Source organism: Cyprinus carpio, chromosome A5 (assembly GCF_018340385.1).
Source record: "Cyprinus carpio isolate SPL01 chromosome A5, ASM1834038v1, whole genome shotgun sequence".
Classification (NCBI taxonomy): domain Eukaryota; kingdom Metazoa; phylum Chordata; class Actinopteri; order Cypriniformes; family Cyprinidae; genus Cyprinus; species Cyprinus carpio.
This window is the reverse complement of record NC_056576.1, coordinates 18,948,487-18,969,111: the sequence shown is the minus strand read 5'-3', so window position 1 is coordinate 18,969,111 and position 20,625 is coordinate 18,948,487. Positions and strand designations below refer to the sequence as shown.

The 20,625-nt window shown below is 37.1% G+C and overlaps 2 protein-coding genes across 4 annotated transcripts; one reads left to right on the top strand and one right to left on the bottom strand.

Moving 5' to 3' along the window:
- Nucleotides 1-911: 911 nt before the first annotated feature.
- On the bottom strand, nt 912-17,608 carry LOC109090143 (ubiquitin carboxyl-terminal hydrolase 20-like). 3 transcript variants are annotated; one of them, XM_042756320.1, is made up of 26 exons: nt 17,340-17,608; nt 16,313-16,412; nt 16,176-16,228; nt 15,998-16,060; nt 15,741-15,875; nt 15,422-15,524; nt 14,497-14,566; nt 14,231-14,344; nt 13,897-13,975; nt 13,042-13,465; nt 12,479-12,625; nt 12,260-12,372; nt 11,289-11,381; nt 10,751-10,923; nt 10,138-10,232; nt 9,955-9,988; nt 9,714-9,759; nt 9,428-9,608; nt 9,123-9,249; nt 8,504-8,673; nt 7,095-7,176; nt 6,702-6,810; nt 6,035-6,137; nt 5,177-5,245; nt 4,896-5,054; nt 912-2,281 (listed from the first exon to the last, which is right to left on the bottom strand). In XM_042756320.1, the coding sequence occupies exons 2-25, from the start codon at nt 16,392-16,394 to the stop codon at nt 4,900-4,902; spliced, it is 2,820 nt and encodes a 939-aa protein (XP_042612254.1). In that variant the 5' UTR covers nt 16,395-16,412; nt 17,340-17,608; the 3' UTR covers nt 912-2,281; nt 4,896-4,899. The 3 variants fall into 3 exon arrangements, with proteins under 3 accessions (XP_042612254.1, XP_042612253.1, XP_042612255.1); XM_042756319.1 differs by lacking the exon at nt 17,340-17,608 and adding an exon at nt 17,210-17,239; XM_042756321.1 differs by lacking the exons at nt 11,289-11,381; nt 17,340-17,608 and adding an exon at nt 17,210-17,239.
- Nucleotides 17,609-17,731: 123 nt separating this feature from the next.
- On the top strand, nt 17,732-20,381 carry ca5h9orf78 (chromosome A5 C9orf78 homolog). Its single transcript, XM_042756322.1, has 9 exons — nt 17,732-17,957; nt 18,128-18,187; nt 18,358-18,409; nt 18,524-18,594; nt 18,690-18,767; nt 18,897-19,094; nt 19,448-19,584; nt 19,958-20,056; nt 20,161-20,381. The coding sequence occupies exons 1-9, from the start codon at nt 17,878-17,880 to the stop codon at nt 20,253-20,255; spliced, it is 870 nt and encodes a 289-aa protein (XP_042612256.1). The 5' UTR covers nt 17,732-17,877; the 3' UTR covers nt 20,256-20,381.
- The last annotated feature ends 244 nt before the right edge of the window (nt 20,382-20,625 follow it).

The window sequence follows — 20,625 nt, the reverse complement described above, 5'->3', positions numbered from 1 at the left end:
AACGGTGTACCAGCTCTAATGCCATGGTGAAAGTTTAAACAAAACATGCTAACTGTTCTGTCTTTGGCTGCACAGAGGAGAACAGAACACTATTTAGAGTCCCAGCCTCAGAGGAGACAAGAGAGCAGTGGATTTATTGATTTATTTACTGTATATTGCTGCTGCCACACAGATCTAAAACCTTCACAAACATAACCCACTGTTTTTGTAACTCGTGTGTTTAAACGTAAACTTGTATGTGAATGAGAACTTAGTTTAGTAAGTTACACAGCCACTTTCTGTCCGTGTGCATCAGATGTGTGCACTCAGAAAACACCACCTCAGAAGCTTAAACTAATATGGTTTAAAAAGCATGATTTCAGCGTGATAAACATGATAATCAGAACCAAAACAGATGTTTTTAGAAGGTCCGAGCTGTAATGACCCAGCTCTATTCTGGAAAAGAGGGCGGTGGGCAGCAGCTCCTTTGCATTTAAAGAGACAGGCACAATAAACAGCATTTTTATGCTTCCACTCAAAATAGACATTTTCAAAATGATATAACAAATGATCTGTGGAGTATTTTGAGCTGAAACTTTACAGACACATTCTGGGGACACCAGAGACTTGTATTACATAATTTAAAAAGGGGCATAATATGTCACCTTAAAAGAAACGGTTTAAAATCTCCAGATAAATAAAGAACAGAGACAATTAGAATGCTAGTTAAGAAATAATTTCCATATCAGTGTTAACAAGTATGGGAATGGGTTTAAGTTTTGCAAAACAGATCTGAAGTTTATAACTGAATCAAACTAGTTATGAGTTTAATCCCATCACAGCCATTGCTCTTAGATGAGGGAGAAAATTCTGGGAACAACAATATGGTCACAGAAGTGTATATCAACTAATAAAATAAAAGAAACTGAAACTGTGGAGAAAGAACAGGCTTTATTTCTATTTGTCAAATTAGACAGATTTTAACATTTAAATCTCTTAAGTTAAAAAGACATTACATCAGAAGTTACCTAGGAATTTTAAGTTCCTGCAACAAAATATGTAACAGACCATGTAGTCCTATACACAACTCAGCAATTCTGCACAATTCTGACCTGCTTATGAGAAAGAAGACATTCATAAATAAAAACAGTTCTATTTTATTATGTACAAAGAATACATTTCAAACAACATACTTAAACTAGTTTTACAGCATTTTATTAACATTTTGTAACACATCTGATATGCCTCATTGCACGTTCCCTTAGTGAAATGTAGTTTTGTTATGTTAGTTTCATTTGGGGCTGTGGTGCTGCATCATTAAAACACTGTAACCTATACATGATGCAGCTTTTAACAGCACATCAAGCACATTTTCTGAGGAAATGGAGAAAATTTTGAGGACCATTTAATACTGAACAAATATAGTAGCTTGACAACCCTGTGTCAGAGTTGGGGCACTGAAATGGGGATATCCTGGAAAGATTCACTTCCTTTGGGCCAGAGCATGGAGCTATGCCAAAACAGAGGACTGTAAAGTGCATTAAAACAAACTGTAATATTTAATGGCAGAAAAAAAACATCCTTAGCTTATAATATTAAATATGATCTTATATTGTAAGATGACAGTCAAATTTCAGTAGCACTTGAGTAGCAACTTTTATCATCAACATGAAAAGGCTAAGTCGCCTATGACATCACAGCCTGTTGCTACGCAAGATGAATCAGAAATCGGAAATAGTTTTCATAAATCACGGAGGTATAAGGGAGTTGGAACTTAAAACAAAACTCACTTTGATGTGAAATAGTGAAACAGTTTAATCCTTCCCCACCATTGTGATTCATTGATTCATTGCAAAAAACTCGGTGTCAACATGCTTGATTTCATTGTGATATAGTGGTTTTGGGTGGCATGGAAAGCTTCTTTAAACATGCAGGTACTAAGTTCAAGCCTTATTTTGCCTTGGTAGACGTCAGCAAAGAGCTCTTACAAAGATTTGAATGTGTCCTGCGTGATGCATTATGTATTTACGTCTGCACTACAGAGAAAGGTTTACATCACCGCCCTCAATCCCACTGACAACAGAAACAAGCATATCACCAGCACACATGAATGAAGCTTGTTCGTGAATGTTAAATATGTTTTATGTGCATGTCTCCTAACAGATTTATTCACTTAATAAATAAGACCCTTTCCTACACAAGGAGAGCTCTGTCAGAAATAGCAGATCCACAGAATTGCTCACAAAGAGACAGAAATGTACGCACAGTTTGTAACGGTCATCCACACATGGGTCTTCATTACCTACAGCAGAGCAAAGAAACAAAGAAAAAACATTCAGCTGTTGTTGATAGGTTATCATATTTAAAATAAAATGATTATTTAATTATGGGAACTTTTCTGTCCCCTTATATTTTTGCCTATCAAAATCATCCTAGGGGACATAAAAAAAAAAAAACTCATGTAAGAAATTGTATTGAAATTTTATATCAAAGACAGTGGGCCTCCCTTTTGACACAATGTTAATTTTAGATTTTTTTTATACTATGATGATCTGAGAGTCATTTACAAACTGTTTCTTTTCTTTTTTTTTTATTTTCTTTTTTTTAAAGGTGCTGTATGTAATTATTTTTTTTTACTGTACCAAAGCATAAGAACACCATAATACATTCACAGATATTCAGGAAACATGCTAAGTTCACATACTTGTTTCTCCGAAAAACAATGCTAAAGGCAGTTATTCTACTCCGAGAATGTGCATTCCATGTCAGAATGGCTGTTTTTGTTTTGGTCTGTCGAGTCTGAGGAAGAGAGGCGGGAGAAACAATATTTTGAATTTGCACTGCAGTACCCCTTTCAACCGCTAGCTGTCTATATTACATACTGCACCTTTAAAGTCGGCATGAAACGGAAGTAGCGATTGTCTTATTTCCTCTACTGTGACGTCTATCCGAGTGAAACGGCATTTGAAATGAGAGGGCGGGACTTAATTTCATCCTTCAGCAATTGATTGGATCGTTGGAAGATGGGGCGTTGCTAACAAAATAGAGGCAGATCTGAATGCCAGTTTGCAGTTTGTTGTGAGGGGATTTCTCTCCATTGGATTCACCGGCGACACCCTAGCATGAAGAAATGTTTTATTTATTGAGGAAGACGACAACAAGGAACATGTGTGCGCTAGAGAGAGAGCGATAGAGAGAGACTACCTGAATGACTGAGCACGTCCTCCAACAGGTTAAGTCATATTCATTAAAAAAATAGTTTGTGATGTCCTAAAAGTAATGTTGTGGTAATATCCTAATATCCTTTAAATTTTTAAGGGTAGTTTACTCCCCCATGGCTTGCATCAGAACTGGTCAATGCATTGATTTCTATAAAGTGAAGCATCAGCTTCAGTTTTTCCCCCAGCATTTATCCCTCACGTCACTAGCTCTGCCCTTGCGCCATAGCTTGGGACCGGAAGAGAAAATGAGTCATTTTGAGTGGGAGGAGAGGTTCACGTTTTTGATTAAAGATTACTAGGGCACATGAATTAAAAAAAAAAAAATAATGAAGTGCACGGATAAATTATTTATAATAAACACTACAGCTGTACTTTCCAAACCTGTCCTGAAGGCCCCCCTGCCTGCACTTTTTGCATGTCTCCACTCATCAGCTTGTTAGTCAAGTAACATAACAGCTAACATAGCTTACTCAACACATTTTCCAAAACCTGAAATAAGTCATTATAATCATGTTGCCATCTCACACACACACACTATCAAAAAAAAACATTACACATTATACTAAAATCCATCTGAAAGTTAATAGAGACCTTTATTAAATCTAGTAATAAATATTTTAATGAAGATGAAACAAAGTTCGAAGATCTTTAATTTTTCAGGATTTCAAGTAGTAGAAGTGCCCCTATAATTGAAGAATCCCTGTAACTCTCTTATGACACACACAAGGGTGATGCATTTCTTTAGTGATGAATCAGCCAGTCTACACCATACCGGTCTATACCTTACACTGTTGAAACATGTGTAGTATTAATGGTTCTAGAGCTTTTCTCAAAACTAACTTCACACAGGTAAACCAGAAGAGTAGAGGTAATACACCGCTTTAACTACACATACGTTCTGTAACATTTGGAAACCAAAGGGTGGCTAAACACTTGTATTAATTTTGAACAACATATCTTTTTTTACTTAAATAAAACCTAACAAAATTTTGTGAAATTATTTTGTTTGAAAAGAATGTTTGTGCTGTTTCAAATAAATGATACTTGGTTTGACATTTTATTATAAAATGCGAAGAAATTCACTACCGTTCATTCAAATAATACTAATATGCTGGTGGGGAAGTCATGGCCTATTGGTTAGAGAGTTTGACTCCTAACCTAAGGTTGTGGGTTCGAGTCTCGGGCCGGCAATACCACGACTGAGGTGCCCTTGAGCAAGGCACTGAACCGCCAACTGCTCCCAGGGCGCCGCAGCATAAATGGCTGCCCACTGCTCCGGGTGTGTGTTCACAGTCTGTGTGTGTTCACTGCTGTGTGTGTGCACTTTGGATGGGTTAAATGCAGAGCATGTCACTTTCATCAGTTTAGTGCTCAAGAAACATTTATTGTCATTATCAATGTTGAAAACAGTGGTGCTCCCTAATATTTTTGTGGAAACAAATATCAAGATTCTTTGATGAAAGTTAAAAAGAAAATAAATGATTTAAAATATTTAAAATAATTTGTAACATTATAAATGTCTTTACTGTCACTTTTGGCAAATTTAATACAAGTATATATATGACATAATTTGTGGAACTCTTAAAAAAAAAATCTTACTGTCCCTAAACTTTTGGACAGCAGTACACATAACACATACATACAAGTGTGGCTTAGTGTTTAATTACTTTTTTGTGGTTACTCTGTGTGTCTTACCCTTTCAGAGGGCTCTGGTCTCTGCCTCTATCTTCCTTTCACCATGTGTGTCATTGTCTGGGGGGCTGATGGTTTGCCGCACTGCAATCTCTGGCCCACCGCCATAAATACTTAACAAGTACAGCCATGTTTCTTCAGATATCTGCCCATAGTCTGCGCCTGCAAACCAAGCCATAGATAATGAACTATATACAAACACACATATGCGAGTCAGACAAGGTTTTGAAACACAAGATGAGTCAAAGACATGTCAGTTTGACGCATGCACACACAGTCCATACCTTGTTTAAGCTGGATATGTCCGCCTTTCATGACTGCAATCTTGCTGTTCTCAATGGGGCCTGGTGGCTCTAAACCAGTAGAGAGAGAGACAGAGAGAGAGAGAGCTGTTGCTTCATCCCACTCCTTTTCAGACAATTTTGTATTGTATAACATCTTGGAAAGAGGTTTCTTTGCGGATTAGCAACAATTTGTTGTGTTATATATTTTGTTTTAAATTGTGTTTTGTTCAAAATAAAAGAAAAAAAAAGAAAAGAGAGAGAGAGAGAGAGAGAGAGAGAGACAGAGATGAAAAAGAATAATGATCTTTACAGTGCATAAGCAAACATTTTCTTGAAAATACAGAGGGTGGTCTTGGCAGAGCTAGAAGTCTCGCCACTGGTTGAGTCGATGTTGCCATGTCAGGCTGGTCAAAACACTCAAACAAACAGAGCAATGTTTTAAATGTGTTTCAGAGCCACAGTGTTTTTAGGGAGTACTATAACATCAGAAAAATTTACCTAAATGTGACATGGATTTTTTTCAGATTTCTGCAGGGTCAAAAAATGCAAAAAATGAAAACACTATCATCTACTCATTCTTCAGTCATTTTTCTTTTCTCCACAGAACACAAGTAAAATATATCAGTAAGATATTTTGAAAAAAATGTTGTCACAGTGTCAGTTGTTCAAATACAAATAAAACATGTCACAAGGGTCGCACAATATACTCAGACACTTATATACCTCCCTCAGGCCAGTGAACTACAGTAAATGCCACAGATTAAATTTATTGTGCTGCATATTCTCTCTGATAAAAAAAAATAAACAGTATTGTATATTTGTTGAGATGTGCATTACTCTGTTTGTATGAGACTGTACCGTTGTCTTTGCCCTTGACGAAGTTCTCCCATTCTCTAAACCACTGCATGCTGATACACAGGATGACTGTAGGCGCTTCTTCAGCTTGAAACTCTTTGTTTAACTGTAGACGGAGAGAGAAAGAGAAACGGAGAGTGAGATATGAGGATTCTCAAACTCTCTCTAACCAATCTGAGCATTTCAGCATTTGACCAAATTGTATTATACAGCAATGATGTTTTATTTCATTCTGATGTGCCCCTTGCAAACCTGCTGAGTTTCAAACGTGACCTTCAGATTTTTCTAAAACTTTAAAACATGACTGATTCAAAGCTAGTGATTCATCTCACAGATGCTGCACTTGTGATAAGATTGCAGTGCAGATCACACCCTTGTTCTGTCTAGCATGCAGTCTGTGTTTCATCAGTTTTCTGGCTCTCTACGAGCACCAAACACTTCCAAGAACATTATGCTCCTTCCAAGAAAAATTTCCACACCATGTTACATAAAAATGCTGTAGATCTCAGGACATAACCTTGAGGAACAGTATTCAAATACGCTTCCTCCCAGTCTTGTTGTGGTGGGTAGCATCTCACTGTATACTTTTAAGTGGGCTACAATAGTCGGCAACACTCAAGCAGGCACTAATCTCTCTGTACTTGGATGCCACTTGAAGTAATTTGTCCACCTTGATGAAGGTGTCTATCTCCAGTTTCCGCCGTTTGGCTAAAGTCTCGATCTCGACTTGGCAGATGGCACACACGTATAAGTGATTCACAGCCGGGCCTCCCCCAAACCTGTGAAAAATGTTTCAAAACATGAAGAAACTTTCAAAGTATGGCCAAGTGAAAAGAGCACACACACATAACTCAACAATGTTTACACTGCACTGCTGGTGGAGTTCCTTACACATGACATCAGATGTCTTGAACCAACAGAACTCCATAGTTCAGGGTTGGACTGAGGTTATGTTGACTTCACCGGATCAAAAGCTCAAAAGTCAACCCATATTCCACTAAGGTGGTAAACGTCCTGAGAACTTTCTAAATGTCAGAAATGTGCATTGCTATGCATGACTCACCTGTTGTAGAGATATTCCCACACATTTTGGGGAAGAATCACAATCAGATCGTCCACATAATGGTACTTAGTAGGAGGGATTCCTGTATAAAATCACACCTGAGTCAAGTTTTTACTGTTTACAGTAAGTGAAAAAGTTCAAATAAAAGATAAAATAATATGATTAATTATTTCATTATTTTGCCCCAAATGGTGGAGTTCACTGTGTCACTTAATACAATGTCAGTGGTTATTAACCACGGGATTCTGCTAGGAGGTCTCTGCAAACTTCAAAAGGAGGGCCCTTGAAAGTTTTTAAAAATACTTACATTTAGTTATATTAACATAGCCTAATTTAAAATCCTGAAATGAAGATGTATAACATTAAACTGACATCATATTTTTGAGTTTATTTGTTTTTATTACAGCAGGATGGCTTTTGGATACTGTCCCAGAAGAAGGGGGCATTCGAGTCAAAAAGGTTGAGAACCACTGCTCTATGTGAAAAACTGTCTCACATAAAAACATTTACACACTTAATTTGGTGGCTTAATATAATTAATAGTTCACATATGAGTCATCACATGAAGCTCTAGAGGAGGGAAAAAACTTCAAGCATCCTAGATAAGCATCGATGGTACTCAAATCTTTATATGCAAACAGAGAAGAAGAAACAAACATTTACAGTATAAAAAAAAAAAAAAAACCTTCTTGCAATTTAAACCATCCATTATGCTGCAGTTTACATCAAAGTCATCAACCACATTCTGTAGCCAGTAAAGTCATTAAAGGTGCTGTATGTAGGATTGACACCGAGTGGTTGAACTAGGTATTGCAGTCCAAATTCCAAATATTGGAGAGGGGTTTTTTTTTTCACCCGGCCCCTCCTCCTCAGACTTGAGCACATGCAGGTTGTCAGACTGAAGACACCAACAGGAACGAGCGCACTTGACAATGAATGAAATGAAATACACTGTGTTTTTCGCCAACTGGCAACCCGGGGTGCCGAAATACAATTGGGTAAACTGGCAGTGGGCAGGTTTCACAAACCATAACAGAGACCAACATTCCGGCCCAGAACGCACATTTTCAAAGGAGAGAAACTGACTAGCATTGTTTTTCAGATAAACAAGTATGTTAACTTAGCATGTTTCTTAAATATCTGTTAACATATTATGGTAATTTTATGCTTCAGTAGAGTCAAAAACTTACATACAGCACCATTAACTTACTCACTAAAGTCAATTTGTTCTCACATTCAGCTCTTCATACTTACACAGTAAATCACAGTCAAGAGTTAAAAAAAAATGTGTGATTGTCATTATAGTGGCAAAGTCAATTAATATTTCAGTTACTTAGTTAAATCCATTTGAAATGGACCAGTGTGGAGGAGTTTTAGATATACATGAGAGTATTTGTGTGTGATTGTACCTCCATGCTGACAGAGGAAAGTGTGGTTGGTGATGGGTCCGGGCTCAGTGAATGTGTTGAACTTGTTGAGCCATTCTCTGGAGATGTAGAACTGCAGCAGACTGGGCTCCTTTAAATTAGCCAGAGCAACAACCTTCTGTCTCTCTCTCACAGATTCTTCACTGCTCTTCCTGAAAGAGAAATGAACAAACTCCACGACTGAGGCACATCTGATTGAAAGCTTGGGATTGTAAGAAAAGGGGCAGGGTTTAATCAGACTAACTGCCCGGGAAGAATGATGGGAAAAATTTCTTATAACATCTTAAAAAATTATGAAGACGCATTTCGAAAAAGCATGAATTACCATTTAATTCCAATTCACCATAACTTTAATAAGGAAAAACATTACTGAGTGCACTATTAAAGGGGTCATGAACTGCCTTTGTTCCCTTTCAGACGGTCCCCCCTTTCAGGGAACAGGGATTACATAAGTAACAGAGATGTTTTTTATTTTGTACTGTTCTCTGAGGTCCACTTTTTATAGTACAGTGACCTCTTACGTCAAAACATCAAGGATATTTTGATTTCTCAGTTCATGACCCCTTTAACAACCATTACAAGGTCAAAAAATTAAGTGTACCTGTAGAAGAGAACATACGCTTCAGCGTTCTGCACTACTGTCTCATGCACTTCTGTTACATACTGATCGTCAAACTCGTACCACTGTCCGTTGATCACATTCTGACAGTAAGCTATATAGTGACCACCTGTCCAACAGGGGGGAAAAAAAACACATTATTTCACTCAATTAAAACTATAGACAAAATAATGTCTTAATTGTCATCAAGGAAAAGCGCCATTGACTAATAAATGCCAATTCACATTTCAAAATCTCAAAGCTCCTGCCACATGATAATTTCGCAATATTACAAAGAAGTAACTTACTCCCAGCAGTGCCGTGATGACAGATGACAGACAGTAAGTCATAGGTAGTAATCTGAGATGCGCTCTCCTTAGCCAAGAAGGGCTTAAGATCCAAACCCTCCAATGGGAATGACACGTGGCTATTTATCTTGAAAGAGTACATGACTTCATGCCTGAAACGCTTCAGGTGAATGCACAATATCTGAAAAGGGGATTACACACAAACTCACTAGGAATACAAGTTCTGTTGAAAAGTAAATGTAGCACTCCAGTAAATGAGCAGATTGAAATGGAGGGGGTTACTTACTTCTGGCAGACGCAGAACTTTACAATATTTCACACCATTTCTCAACCTGGGAAAAAGGTAGAGTAAACTAGCTTGTTTCATCATTTAAACATTTAAACCTAACAGCTATAGTATGATTTTCACTGTAAAACCATAAGTACTATTTAGATTAGACTATAAATATTTAAAAAGCATAGTAACTAATACATTATTACATATGGATCACACACATTTCAGTGTTTTTTCCACCAAGAAATCTTACTTTTTACATCGTTCACAGCTATACATGTTGTCTCCTGTTTGGTGGAAAGAAAATAAATATCAACCAAAGGGTTGACAAGCAGTACAACAGTGTGGTAAAGCGAATATAAGTTTTTCCCCTCTTATCTATCTCATTCATAATTCCAACTGCACATTCAAAAAATGACAAACACGATGTCCTAACCTTTCAGCTCATCAGCAGCGAAGAAGGCTGCCAGGCAGTCCTCCAGAGTTACCATTGGGCCCCAAAACCAGCTCGGAATACAGGACACTACAAACCTGCATAAACACATGCGTTTATATTAAAAGATCAGTGTTTCTTTTCATGGCAATTACATTGTCTTACATTCAGCTTTTTCACAGTACTGTTCAAAAGTGACAGTAAAGACTAAAGTAAAAGAGTTATTTTAAACTTTCTATTAATCAAATAATCCTGAAAATTTGTATCAAGGTTACTGCAAAAATATTGATATGCTGCTTTTCACAAAATATTGATCAAATTAGAATATTAGAATGAATTCTGAAGGATCATTGTACACTGAAAACTGGTGTAATGGATGCTGAAAATGCAGCTTTGCCATCACAAGTGTGAATACCGTTTTAAAATATATTAAGATAATACCGATTGTACATTGTAATAATATTTCATAAGGTTTTACGGCATATTTGATTAAATAAACATAGCCTTTGTGAGCACAAGAGACTGTAGTGGAAAATGTAGTGGAATTAATTGTCAAAGCCCTATTTTGCTCTTTCCACATCTTGATCATTTTCTGCCCATCACTCCCTCACTATACCTTCGTATAGATTCCATGATGTAGGAGATCCAGCCCTGGGTGGCATAGGCATCCGTGCAGACACCAGCTTTAACAGGAGCACTCTGGTGGATGGAGGAATGGAGTTTGGCCAAATCCTCTTTACCCGGAATAGGCAAAGACAGGTCCTGAAAGGTCTCCACAGTTGTTGAAACCTGCAAAGGCAGATGTTTTCTTTGAAACATTGTTCGTTCTGTAGTTTACAACACACCGTACCCTTAAAATATATGCTTCTACAGGTACATAACATTTGGTTTATGCATAGGCGGAAATCCCGGGGTGGGTCAGGGGGGACAGGACCCCCCCCATCTGAGGGTTGTCCCCCTTAAAAATATGATTAAAAACCATGCTGTGTATTGTAAATAATAATGTTTTACACTTTAAATAATTGTGTAAGTATTAAAAAAACGCAAATGGGGCAAAAAAAGCGTCTTAAGTTTAGAAACATTTTGAGTCTCCCCCTCCCCTGCCTCACAATGCTTTGGTCCAAATGCCTGCTTTCCTCTTTTACATCACCTACCAGGTGTGCCTCACACGTCCTGAAAAGTGAAGCTGCGGGCTCTTTGATCGCCCCCTGGTGGTTGGCTGCAGTACACGTCATAAACGCCACCCTCTCCATGTAAACAAATGGGACTTGAGTCAAAATAAAAAATAAATTACGCTTCCAATACAATTTTCCAAAAGATGTTTTCGGTCATTTAAAGTAGTTGTTATCACGCTGATATATGTTAAATTGTTCATTTTTGTGATAAGTTTGATTTTAGCTAGTAATTTATTGTCGTTATGGTTGATTGGGTCTGCAGAAGTTTGATACCGCAGCTCCACCTCACGACACTACTGCGCAGACTCTGGCTCCAAATGACCTCATTTACTCAAGATGTCAGCGGCCAAACTGAGATGCATTGGGTTCACTTTTCTATAGTGGAAGGAATAGGAGACGCGTCGTCCATCTTTTTTTACAGTCTAAACTACCTAAACACACACAAGTCCTGTGAGAGAGAACAAAGTCAATAGTTGTGGAACTCCAGGAAATAAGGCTGTCAAGTCTATTTTATTCACTTAAACATCAGATGAAGTGATTATTTTCTCTTTAATACAGATGATAATAATTCATTGTATTTTTCAATGAGTCGCTGTGTTAGCAATAATAACGTTACCTGCTTGACGGAAAGGGTTGCTAGGTTTTCACAACAAAACCTGTGCAATTACTACTCAAAACTACCCCGAGAAATTTTATGATTGTTGTTCCCCCCAAATGTTAGACGAAATTTACGCCCCTGGGTTTATGTGATATGAATACAGTTTGTTTGTGCAGCTATGTATTGCAGTATTCTTCTAGACGTGATTTGAATTGGAAGTGGAGCTCCTCGGAAACTACATGGTGCTTGACAGACTGTCCTGCAGTTTTGAATACATTTTTAAGTGTAATGAAAGTGATTTGATGCTTGGTGCCCTCTAGAGACAGAAAAACTCCTTGCATCCTTTCCTCACCCGGTCACATGTCAAACACTGAACAAGACTCAGAATGGATCCATCAAAGATATCTGAAATAACACTGCGGAAACGGGACTGCTTCTTCTTCTTGGTGCTCAGGAGCATCTGAGCTATAGGACAAACAATGATGACGATTATTTTGTGCAAAGCAAAATAAATTTTTTTTTTTTTTTTTTTTTTTTACAACTATGCAGTTTTTATATGAGAGAAGCAAACCTCTCTTGAATGTATAAGTGGGTCCAGCTCTGAGGGGGCTGGATCTAGGTGGGCTGCTGGAGAGTCTGGAGTGGAGTTCCTGCACACTGCGAGTGGGGCTACAGGGACGAGAGGACGGACAATGCATGGAAGCTTCATTATCAGGCTCTGCAAGAAAAAGTTGGATCAGGAAGTGAGAAAGATCATATATATTTTAAGAATTATATTCACATCCAAAAACTACTAAACATACACTACCTTTCAAAAGTTTGGAGTAAGTAAGAACCAAAGATGCATTAAATGAAGTGACAAAAAAGGTTATTACATTATTAAACATGATTTTTATTTTAAATAATAGCTGTTCTTTTCATTAAAGAATCCTAAAAAAAATTATAATAATGGTTTCCACAAAAATATTAAAGAGCACAACTGTTAAACGGCTGCTGAAAATGCAGTTTATCCATCACATGAATAGATTTTTTTTTTTTACATTTAAATAGAAAACAGCTATTTAAAAAACACACACACCAACAAAAAAAAAATATTAGAGACTTCAAAACTTTATGATTATAAGAACCTCATACCAGTATTTCCTGGTGCTGACACAGTTGTGGTTGTTGCCTCTGTTTCTCTCTCTGCCTGTCCCTCTTGTGCAGCCGTGTCCACATCTGCATCCTCATCCATTTCCCGTGTCCTCTCTTCTCCTCTTCTCTCCTTCAGCCTCTCTTTCTCCGAGATTCCTCCATTTCTTCTTACTCCCACACATTCATCTTGGATGAGCAGCTCTGCTTCTCCTGCCCTCTCTCCATCTCCTCTCTCGCTTCCTGATCCAGAGTCACACGACAGGAACTCGTCCTCAGAGGGGCTTCGGTCTCCATCGATATGATTACGGTTGTCAAGGTTGTGGTCAGGCAGGACATCTGAGATTGCACCGCTGCAGTCGGTCAAAGGTTCCTTCAGCTCCTCATGAAGTTGGTCCATCAGACATCGCAAAAACTCCTGAGTGTCCTAAAAAAGACGGCAAGGAAGCAAGGAGTGTGTTCTTTACAAAAATACTATGGGGCTTATATGATAATATTACAGTCTTGAAAGGCTGCATTGTAATCTTCATATCAGTGTTGTTACTGTTAACTAAAACTAAAACAATTAAAAATTGCTTTTGTCAATTGAAATAAAATATAAATGTTAGACAAAAAAAACTTACACTTATAGTAAATTAGAAATGTTTACTTGGCAACTGATTATAACGAAATCTTATGTATATGTCGAAGTACTCAAATTACTAAAACTAAAATTTAAATATATTAAAAAAACAAAAACTAATAAAAATGACAAAAGTACCTAACAAAATTACTAAAACGTATATGTAAAAATAAAAAACATTTTAAAATATGAATAATTACTATGAAAGTATGTAAATAATACCAAAATAACTGTACCTGTTGAGCGTAGCCACGAAACATGGGGTTCACTAGTTTGATTCCATGAAACAGATTAGTGGGCACAACATAACTTGGCCTTGACAGAGCCAAAAAGAAACCAACAGAAAACAATAAGATTCATATAATTAGTACCAAGCTCAATATATTAAAGCCAGCATTAAAGTCCATTATATGGAGAAAAATCCTGGAACGTTTTCCTCAAAAACCTTCATTTCTTTGCGACTGAAAATGAGTAAATTATCAGGGAATGTTTATTCTGGAAGTGAACTATTCCTTTAAGATTAAGTTTGCCAGGTCTAGGTTCACGTTTTGGCAAGTTAGTGCTTGTTACCGTTTCTTGTGCCAGAGCTCAGAGATAAGCTTCTGATAGCTTTTACACAATGCTGGCTTTTTATCCGTACGGACCAAACCACTGCAATCCAGGAAAAACTGAGTCAAAGGAGGACTGTAGGAAAAAAGACAAAGAAACAGGAAAACCAATATCAATTTCAGAAGCAGGTTCCACAGAAATAACAAATAAATCAGTGGAATCAGTCATGCTTCCCATTTGTGTTGTCTGAATCATGCTTATTTAAACTTCACAAGTTGTGAGCTCACCAATTGGACAGAGCCTGCAGTGCAGCATTCATGTAACAGGAGTTCCCAATGTTCTTCATCCCTGTGAGACCTGAGAAAGTGTAGAGTATTAAGCAGAATAAAGAGTATAATGAGAAATGCCAACACTCTCCTACAGCTTTGGAGTGTGGAACAGAATCTTAGTCATTACACATAACTAATGAAAATAAGATCCAATTTAATTTGGCTTACATACTTCCATTATTCCTTCTCATATCAAGAGAACAGAAAAAGTAATTGGCTGGTTATTCATTCATATAGATATTATTCAGTCTGCTCCTTTAAAATGTTGTATAAGCAGGACATGATAGCCATCTGTTAGTAAATAAACAAGTTACTGAAAAGGTCATTTGAGAAATCCATACTGATTGACAACTACTGTGAATATTTTCGGTCAGTTCATTTTTTTTAAAAGAAATCAATACTTCTACTCAGCAAGGATGCATTAATGCTGTTCTTTTGAACTTTATATTCATCAGAAACATCCTGAGAAAGTATCATGGTTTCCACAAAAATTTTCAACATTGACAATAGTAAAAAATGTTTCTTAAGAGCCAAATCTGTTTCTTGAGTTTCAAATGTTTCTTGAACACCGAATCAGAAAATTCAGCTTTGCCATCACAGAAATAAATTGCATTTTATGATATATTAAGATAGAAAATGGTAATTTGAACTGTAATAATTTTTTAAATATTGCTGTTTTTACTTACATTTATTTTTCAATCAAATAAAAGCAACCTTGGTAAGCACAAGAGCCTTCTTTTGAACACATTAAAAAAAAATCTTAATATTTTGAACAGTATTTGATGTTTCCCTCTCAATGTCTAGGTGGGTGTCATAGCTATTTTGAGGATTTGAAATGCCATGCAATGTGTACTAGCTTCCTGTTAACATACTGTAATCATACCTCTAGGTTTGAACTCATCCTCCTCTGATTCTGAGCCTTCCTCATCTGCCACTGCGATAGGCACTGCTTTTAACGGGTAACATGTTGTCTGGGGAAGAGGATCCTTTGGGGATGAAAAAACAAAAGAATTATCTTTCTTGTATCGTTCATGTACTTTATTAATTACTGTGCCTAAATGAGATCTTCAGACAGATATTAATAATGTAGGAGACACAGCCAACCTTAAACAGAAAGTACCAAATTAATCATGTTTACACAATCCTAAAAAGCTAAAAGTGCACATTTCTGTGAGGTGTTTCAAACAGTCCGATGACTTCACCTGTTCATGTGGCTTGCAGCGGTGAGCTAATGATACAGGAGTAACAGGCTTTGGTTCCAGAAACACCTCCCTCTCACAGAAATAACACCACACCCTGAATGTGGTCAAGTTTACTGTCAGATTGTGTTTTTTGGCCTGGAAAACAAAATACAAATAAGATGCACACATGTTTAAAAGAATAAGAGAAATTGATATGCATAATAACTGAACAGAATGAATGCCAGAGAACGAACTGAATAACTGATTAAGAATGTCACCTGTGCATGTATAGTACTGTGATCAGAAAATGATTCTCCGCAGCCTACATAGTGACAGTCACACTGTGGGGAAAGCAGGACAACGAGAGCAACGATTATGAATTTAAAGAAATGTTCTGGGCCTAAATGTTCTGCATTCTACTCATCTATCATGTTTGCTAGGGAAAAGGCTCCCCACCTGTAGACATGCCCAGAGGTTGGGTCCACCTACTCCACATGACTGACATGTGCCTTGAGTAAATACAATGTGATAGAATTCAATACACAGCACTCATAACACATTTAAGACTTAAGCTTTAGCAAAAGCGATTCTAACCTTTGATTTCTGAATCAGTTCCTCCTTAGTAACTTCACCAATAGAGTCCAAGTGAAGACAAAGATCCCCATTGTCAGACATCTTGATTTTCACCTCACTCTATTACAATACACAAAGAACATTCTGAGACCTACGAGCACAGCTCTACACAGCATCAATACAAGAAACACTGAACAAATGCTGGTTTAAAAATCCTATGACTTTCTTTTTTCCGTGGTGAACAAAAAGAAAGAAATATTAACTCAGTCACCATTTACTTTCATTCTATGCAAAAAAAAAAAAAAAAAAAAAAGATTCTGTGTAACATCTGCATTTGTGTTCCATCCACAGAAGAAAGAAACGATGGCAGACTTTTTTGTAGAACTCGTCCTTTAAGTATAATCTTCTAATGTACTTACAGACTCAGAATCAGCGTAAAAGAGAAAAAATGCAATCATTGAATGCATTGTTTTTAAGATAGTAATAATAATAATAATAACGAAAGAAGGAAAAAGAAGCAAACTAAGGGTGATATATCTAGATGCGAGTAGCTGTCTGTGCCTGAAACTCTCAGGAGCCCAAAACTGCTGTTTCATGCGCCTAGCACGACTGAGAAGGATGCGTTCACCCCGTATCACCTCGACTATTGTTACAACTATGAAGAAATGCACAATAATGCATCATAAAGATGTATTAATCTGTGATTCAGTTTTTCCATACGAAAAGTAGCTCCAACAGAAATCCGAAAAGAAAGGGGAAAACAATAATATTAACATGAATCGGCCTCATCCTCTGAATTTAAAACGAAACAATCAGTCTTTCTCCATCTCCGGTGTTATTCTTGTTTTTCATCGCACTACAGTTCCTCTACGTGTCACCGTAAACCACCCAAAAGCTGTTTAACATCAATATCTTACAGAATAAACAGCCATATTTCCACTCGCGCTGCAAGACACTATTCAGACGCTGAGTCGACATGATGGTATCTTAGCAAATAAATAGTGACACTCCGCTTCAGTCGAAGGAAAGATAAGAACAAACATTTACCTGTCAAACAGAAACAATAATACCGCTCATAGATGATCATTTTAGGCCAGTCGGTGGTATTTGTAACAGTGGTGGAGCAGTGTACTAAACAGCATTCATACTGAATACAGCACGATGAGTGTGCGTCACAGCTTTGACCAGAGCCAATGACTGCTTCCAGCTCCTTCGTCTGATCAAAAACGATTTTTAATTCACTTTAGCTTATACAGTTTACATGCTCCTTGTTTAAGGAGTAGTGGTTTTTAATATTTTTGTTATTATTTTTAACGTTACTTCGTTTTGTTTTTCTTCTCATGTCATAGCAGTAGCTGATCTTGAACCAGCCTCTTCATCCCCAATAAGTCGCTTTACACCGTTAAACGTTCGTATGGAAAACAAACGAGCTGACCTCAGATCAGCTGTTAGTACCGAGATTGTGACGTCAGCGGAAGTTTCGGGAAACGTGAGGAAAGCGGTCCGTCGCTAAACACAGGCCGCAGACGTTGCGTACGGACGTGTGAAGGGATAAACATTAAACAATTCGACGTTTTTTGAAATCATGCCACCAGGTAAACATTTTAGGAGGAGGAAGGAGGATTCGTCCGACGAGGAAGATGATGAGACAAAAGCCGTGGTCAGGTAGATATGTTTGTTTATCACATTAAGGCCAAATAGAGTAACCGAGCATGACCGTGTAGAAAAACATTTCTATAACGTTAAGTGTCAAATTCATTCATAGGCCACATTCAGAAGCCTGTTCATGTGTGAGAATATATTTAATAATGTTACATTTAAACATATTTTCTCAGGTCCAAACTGGATGAAGCCAAGGAGCTTCAAAGTTTACGAAAAAGGCAGCATGGAGTAAGGTTGGTCATATGTCTTTTTACAATGGTTCTTACACGTTTGCACAAGTCTTCATTTTTGCATTGTTTAATTTCCAAGTTTTAATTAAATGTATTTAAAATAATTTGTCCATTCAGTTATGTTTGATTAAAAGTCGAAATAATATATGCTGCTTTCCATTCTGCTCCTCCAGCATTGCAACGTTACTTGTAGGAGAGAAACTTCCTTTGGAGGCTGAGCTTGAGGCAGGTTTTTTTTTTTTTTTTAAACAAACTACATTTTGTATTACAATGAAGGTCTTTGGAGTCTTACAGTAAATGTATGATGTAAAATAAAATATTGCCAATTTTGTGCATTAGGACGACCCGTTTAAACTGAAGACTGGAGGTGTTGTTGACATGAAGAAAGTGAAAGATAGAAATCGAGACATGTAAGTGACATTACGGGGTCATGTTTGCTGTTTATTTAAAGTTGATGTTTCTGTATATTATAAGTGAAATAATTTACATTTTCTCTCCACTACAGGACAGCAGATGAAAATGACCTGAATCTTGGTACTTCCTTTTCTGCCGAGACTAACAGACGAGATGAAGATGCAGACATGTAAGTGCATATGTGTGCACGCAAACCATCTGTATTCTTTGTCTTTCTACATTGTTTTTTTTTTTTTTGCCTCCATTTAAGTGTTTGTTATCTCTCTCTCTCTCTCTCCTTGTATGCTGTTTCATTCAGGATGAAGTACATTGAGACCGAATTAAAGAAAAAGAAAGGCATGGTGGAGGCGGAAGAGCAGAAAGTGAAGGTGAAGAATCCAGAGGACCTCCTGTATGAGCTTCCAGAGAGCATCCGTGTCAGTTCTGCCAAAAAGACAGAAGAGATGTTGTCCAATCAAATGCTGAGTGGAATTCCAGAGGTGGATCTGGGGATAGAGTAAGTCAAGACCAGGGGCCAGTTGCATAAACTTAGCCACCATGTTAAGAATGTGTCTTAAGAACTAGTTCGACCAACTAGCAGTTGCCAAGGAGTAATCCAACACAACCTTATTTTTCCAACACAAGTAAGACCAAGCTACTTTTTTTCGAAACTGAATTAAAAAAGTTACGACCGGTCTTGAAGAAAAACAATTAGATGACTACCTTTTTAAGACTAATCTAAACAGTTTATGCAACTGACCCTGAACTAATTCAAAGACATTATCCTTTGATCACATCTGAGATTCTTCTCTATAGTCCACCTAGCTATGGATGTCAGCTTCAAAACCTTTTTGTCTACTTTCTTATCAGTGCAAAGATAAAAAACATCATCAGCACAGAAGAAGCCAAAGCAAAGCTGCTGGCGGAGCAGAGGAATAAAAAGAAGGACAGCAGGACCTCCTTTGTTCCCACAAACATTGCTGTAAATTACGTCCAGCATAATCGCTGTAAGTGCACACAAATATCTGAACAACCAGCTTTTTGAATTTTAAGGTCATGTGCTTAGTGCTCATACATCGAGACGTTTGTTTTCACACAATTATTTATTTTCTTATCCTTCTAAAGAATCAGTAACTTCTGTGTATTTTATATTCAGAAGTAGTATTTGTTTTTCATCAAGGTTATCAATCACATCTGCATTTAATCCAAACATTTTATAAGTTACAGCTCTATTCCTGCATAACCTTTAGGGATGAAGATTACTAACCAAGGACCATTCATATTCAGTCGCTTACTCATAACAAGTGAAATTATTTCAATATTTGCTATCCATCCCTAAAGAACAAAGGTTAAGCCGTTTTCTGTATTTTTTCCTTCAAGTCTATCATGAGGATGTAAACGCTCCCAAAAGACAGCACAGAGAAGAACCCAAAGCCAGGCCACTACGAGTGGGAGACACTGAGAACCCTGCACCTGAGGGTAAGATCATAACAATATCAGATTTTGCTTAAATAACACATAGATCTGCATTTGTTGGATTTATATTAAAGTGTTTTGTGTTTACATCTCTTCTCGTTCTCCAGCTTCTCCACCTAATTTTCGCAAGAGGCCTAATAACGAGAAGGCCACAGATGACTACCACTATGAGAAATTCAAGAAGATGAACCGACGATATTAATCCTCCACCATTGCTAGTCACCTGAATGGACAATTTTTTTTTTTCTGTAAAATAAGAATGTAAATATTTTTTACTTTCTTCATAGTTTGCATACAGTCATAAACATTTTACAATAAAATTTCCCCCAAAACATTGGTTATCTTTGCAAACTTTATAAAGCAGAAGAACATTTTGGTTTCATAGTAATGTACTGTGCAACATGTTAATGTATTATAATGTGTGTTTCAGTCTGTTTGTTTGTTATACTTTGTTCAGCCTTGGCTGAAAATGAGTCTTTGGTATCGCTTAACATTTAACAATAACAATACAATCCACATATCAATACAATTAACATATCACATCCAATAAATATTTAATACGTTCATCCCTC

Bases quoted from the DNA above. Each gene is read 5' to 3' on its own strand.
- LOC109090143 (XM_042756319.1), bottom strand. The intron at 15,525-15,740 runs GTGAAGTCATCG...TCATCCCCAAAG, and splicing joins GCTGCAAGCCACATGAACAG to GATCCTCTTCCCCAGACAAC. The intron at 6,138-6,701 runs GTGGACAAATTA...CTCCGTCTACAG, and splicing joins AGATAGACACCTTCATCAAG to TTAAACAAAGAGTTTCAAGC.
- ca5h9orf78 (XM_042756322.1), top strand. From the start codon at position 17,878: ATGCCACCAGGTAAACATTTTAGGAGGAGGAAGGAGGATTCGTCCGAC. The intron at 17,958-18,127 runs GTAGATATGTTT...ATATTTTCTCAG, and splicing joins GAGACAAAAGCCGTGGTCAG to GTCCAAACTGGATGAAGCCA. The intron at 18,188-18,357 runs GTTGGTCATATG...CTGCTCCTCCAG, and splicing joins AAAAGGCAGCATGGAGTAAG to CATTGCAACGTTACTTGTAG.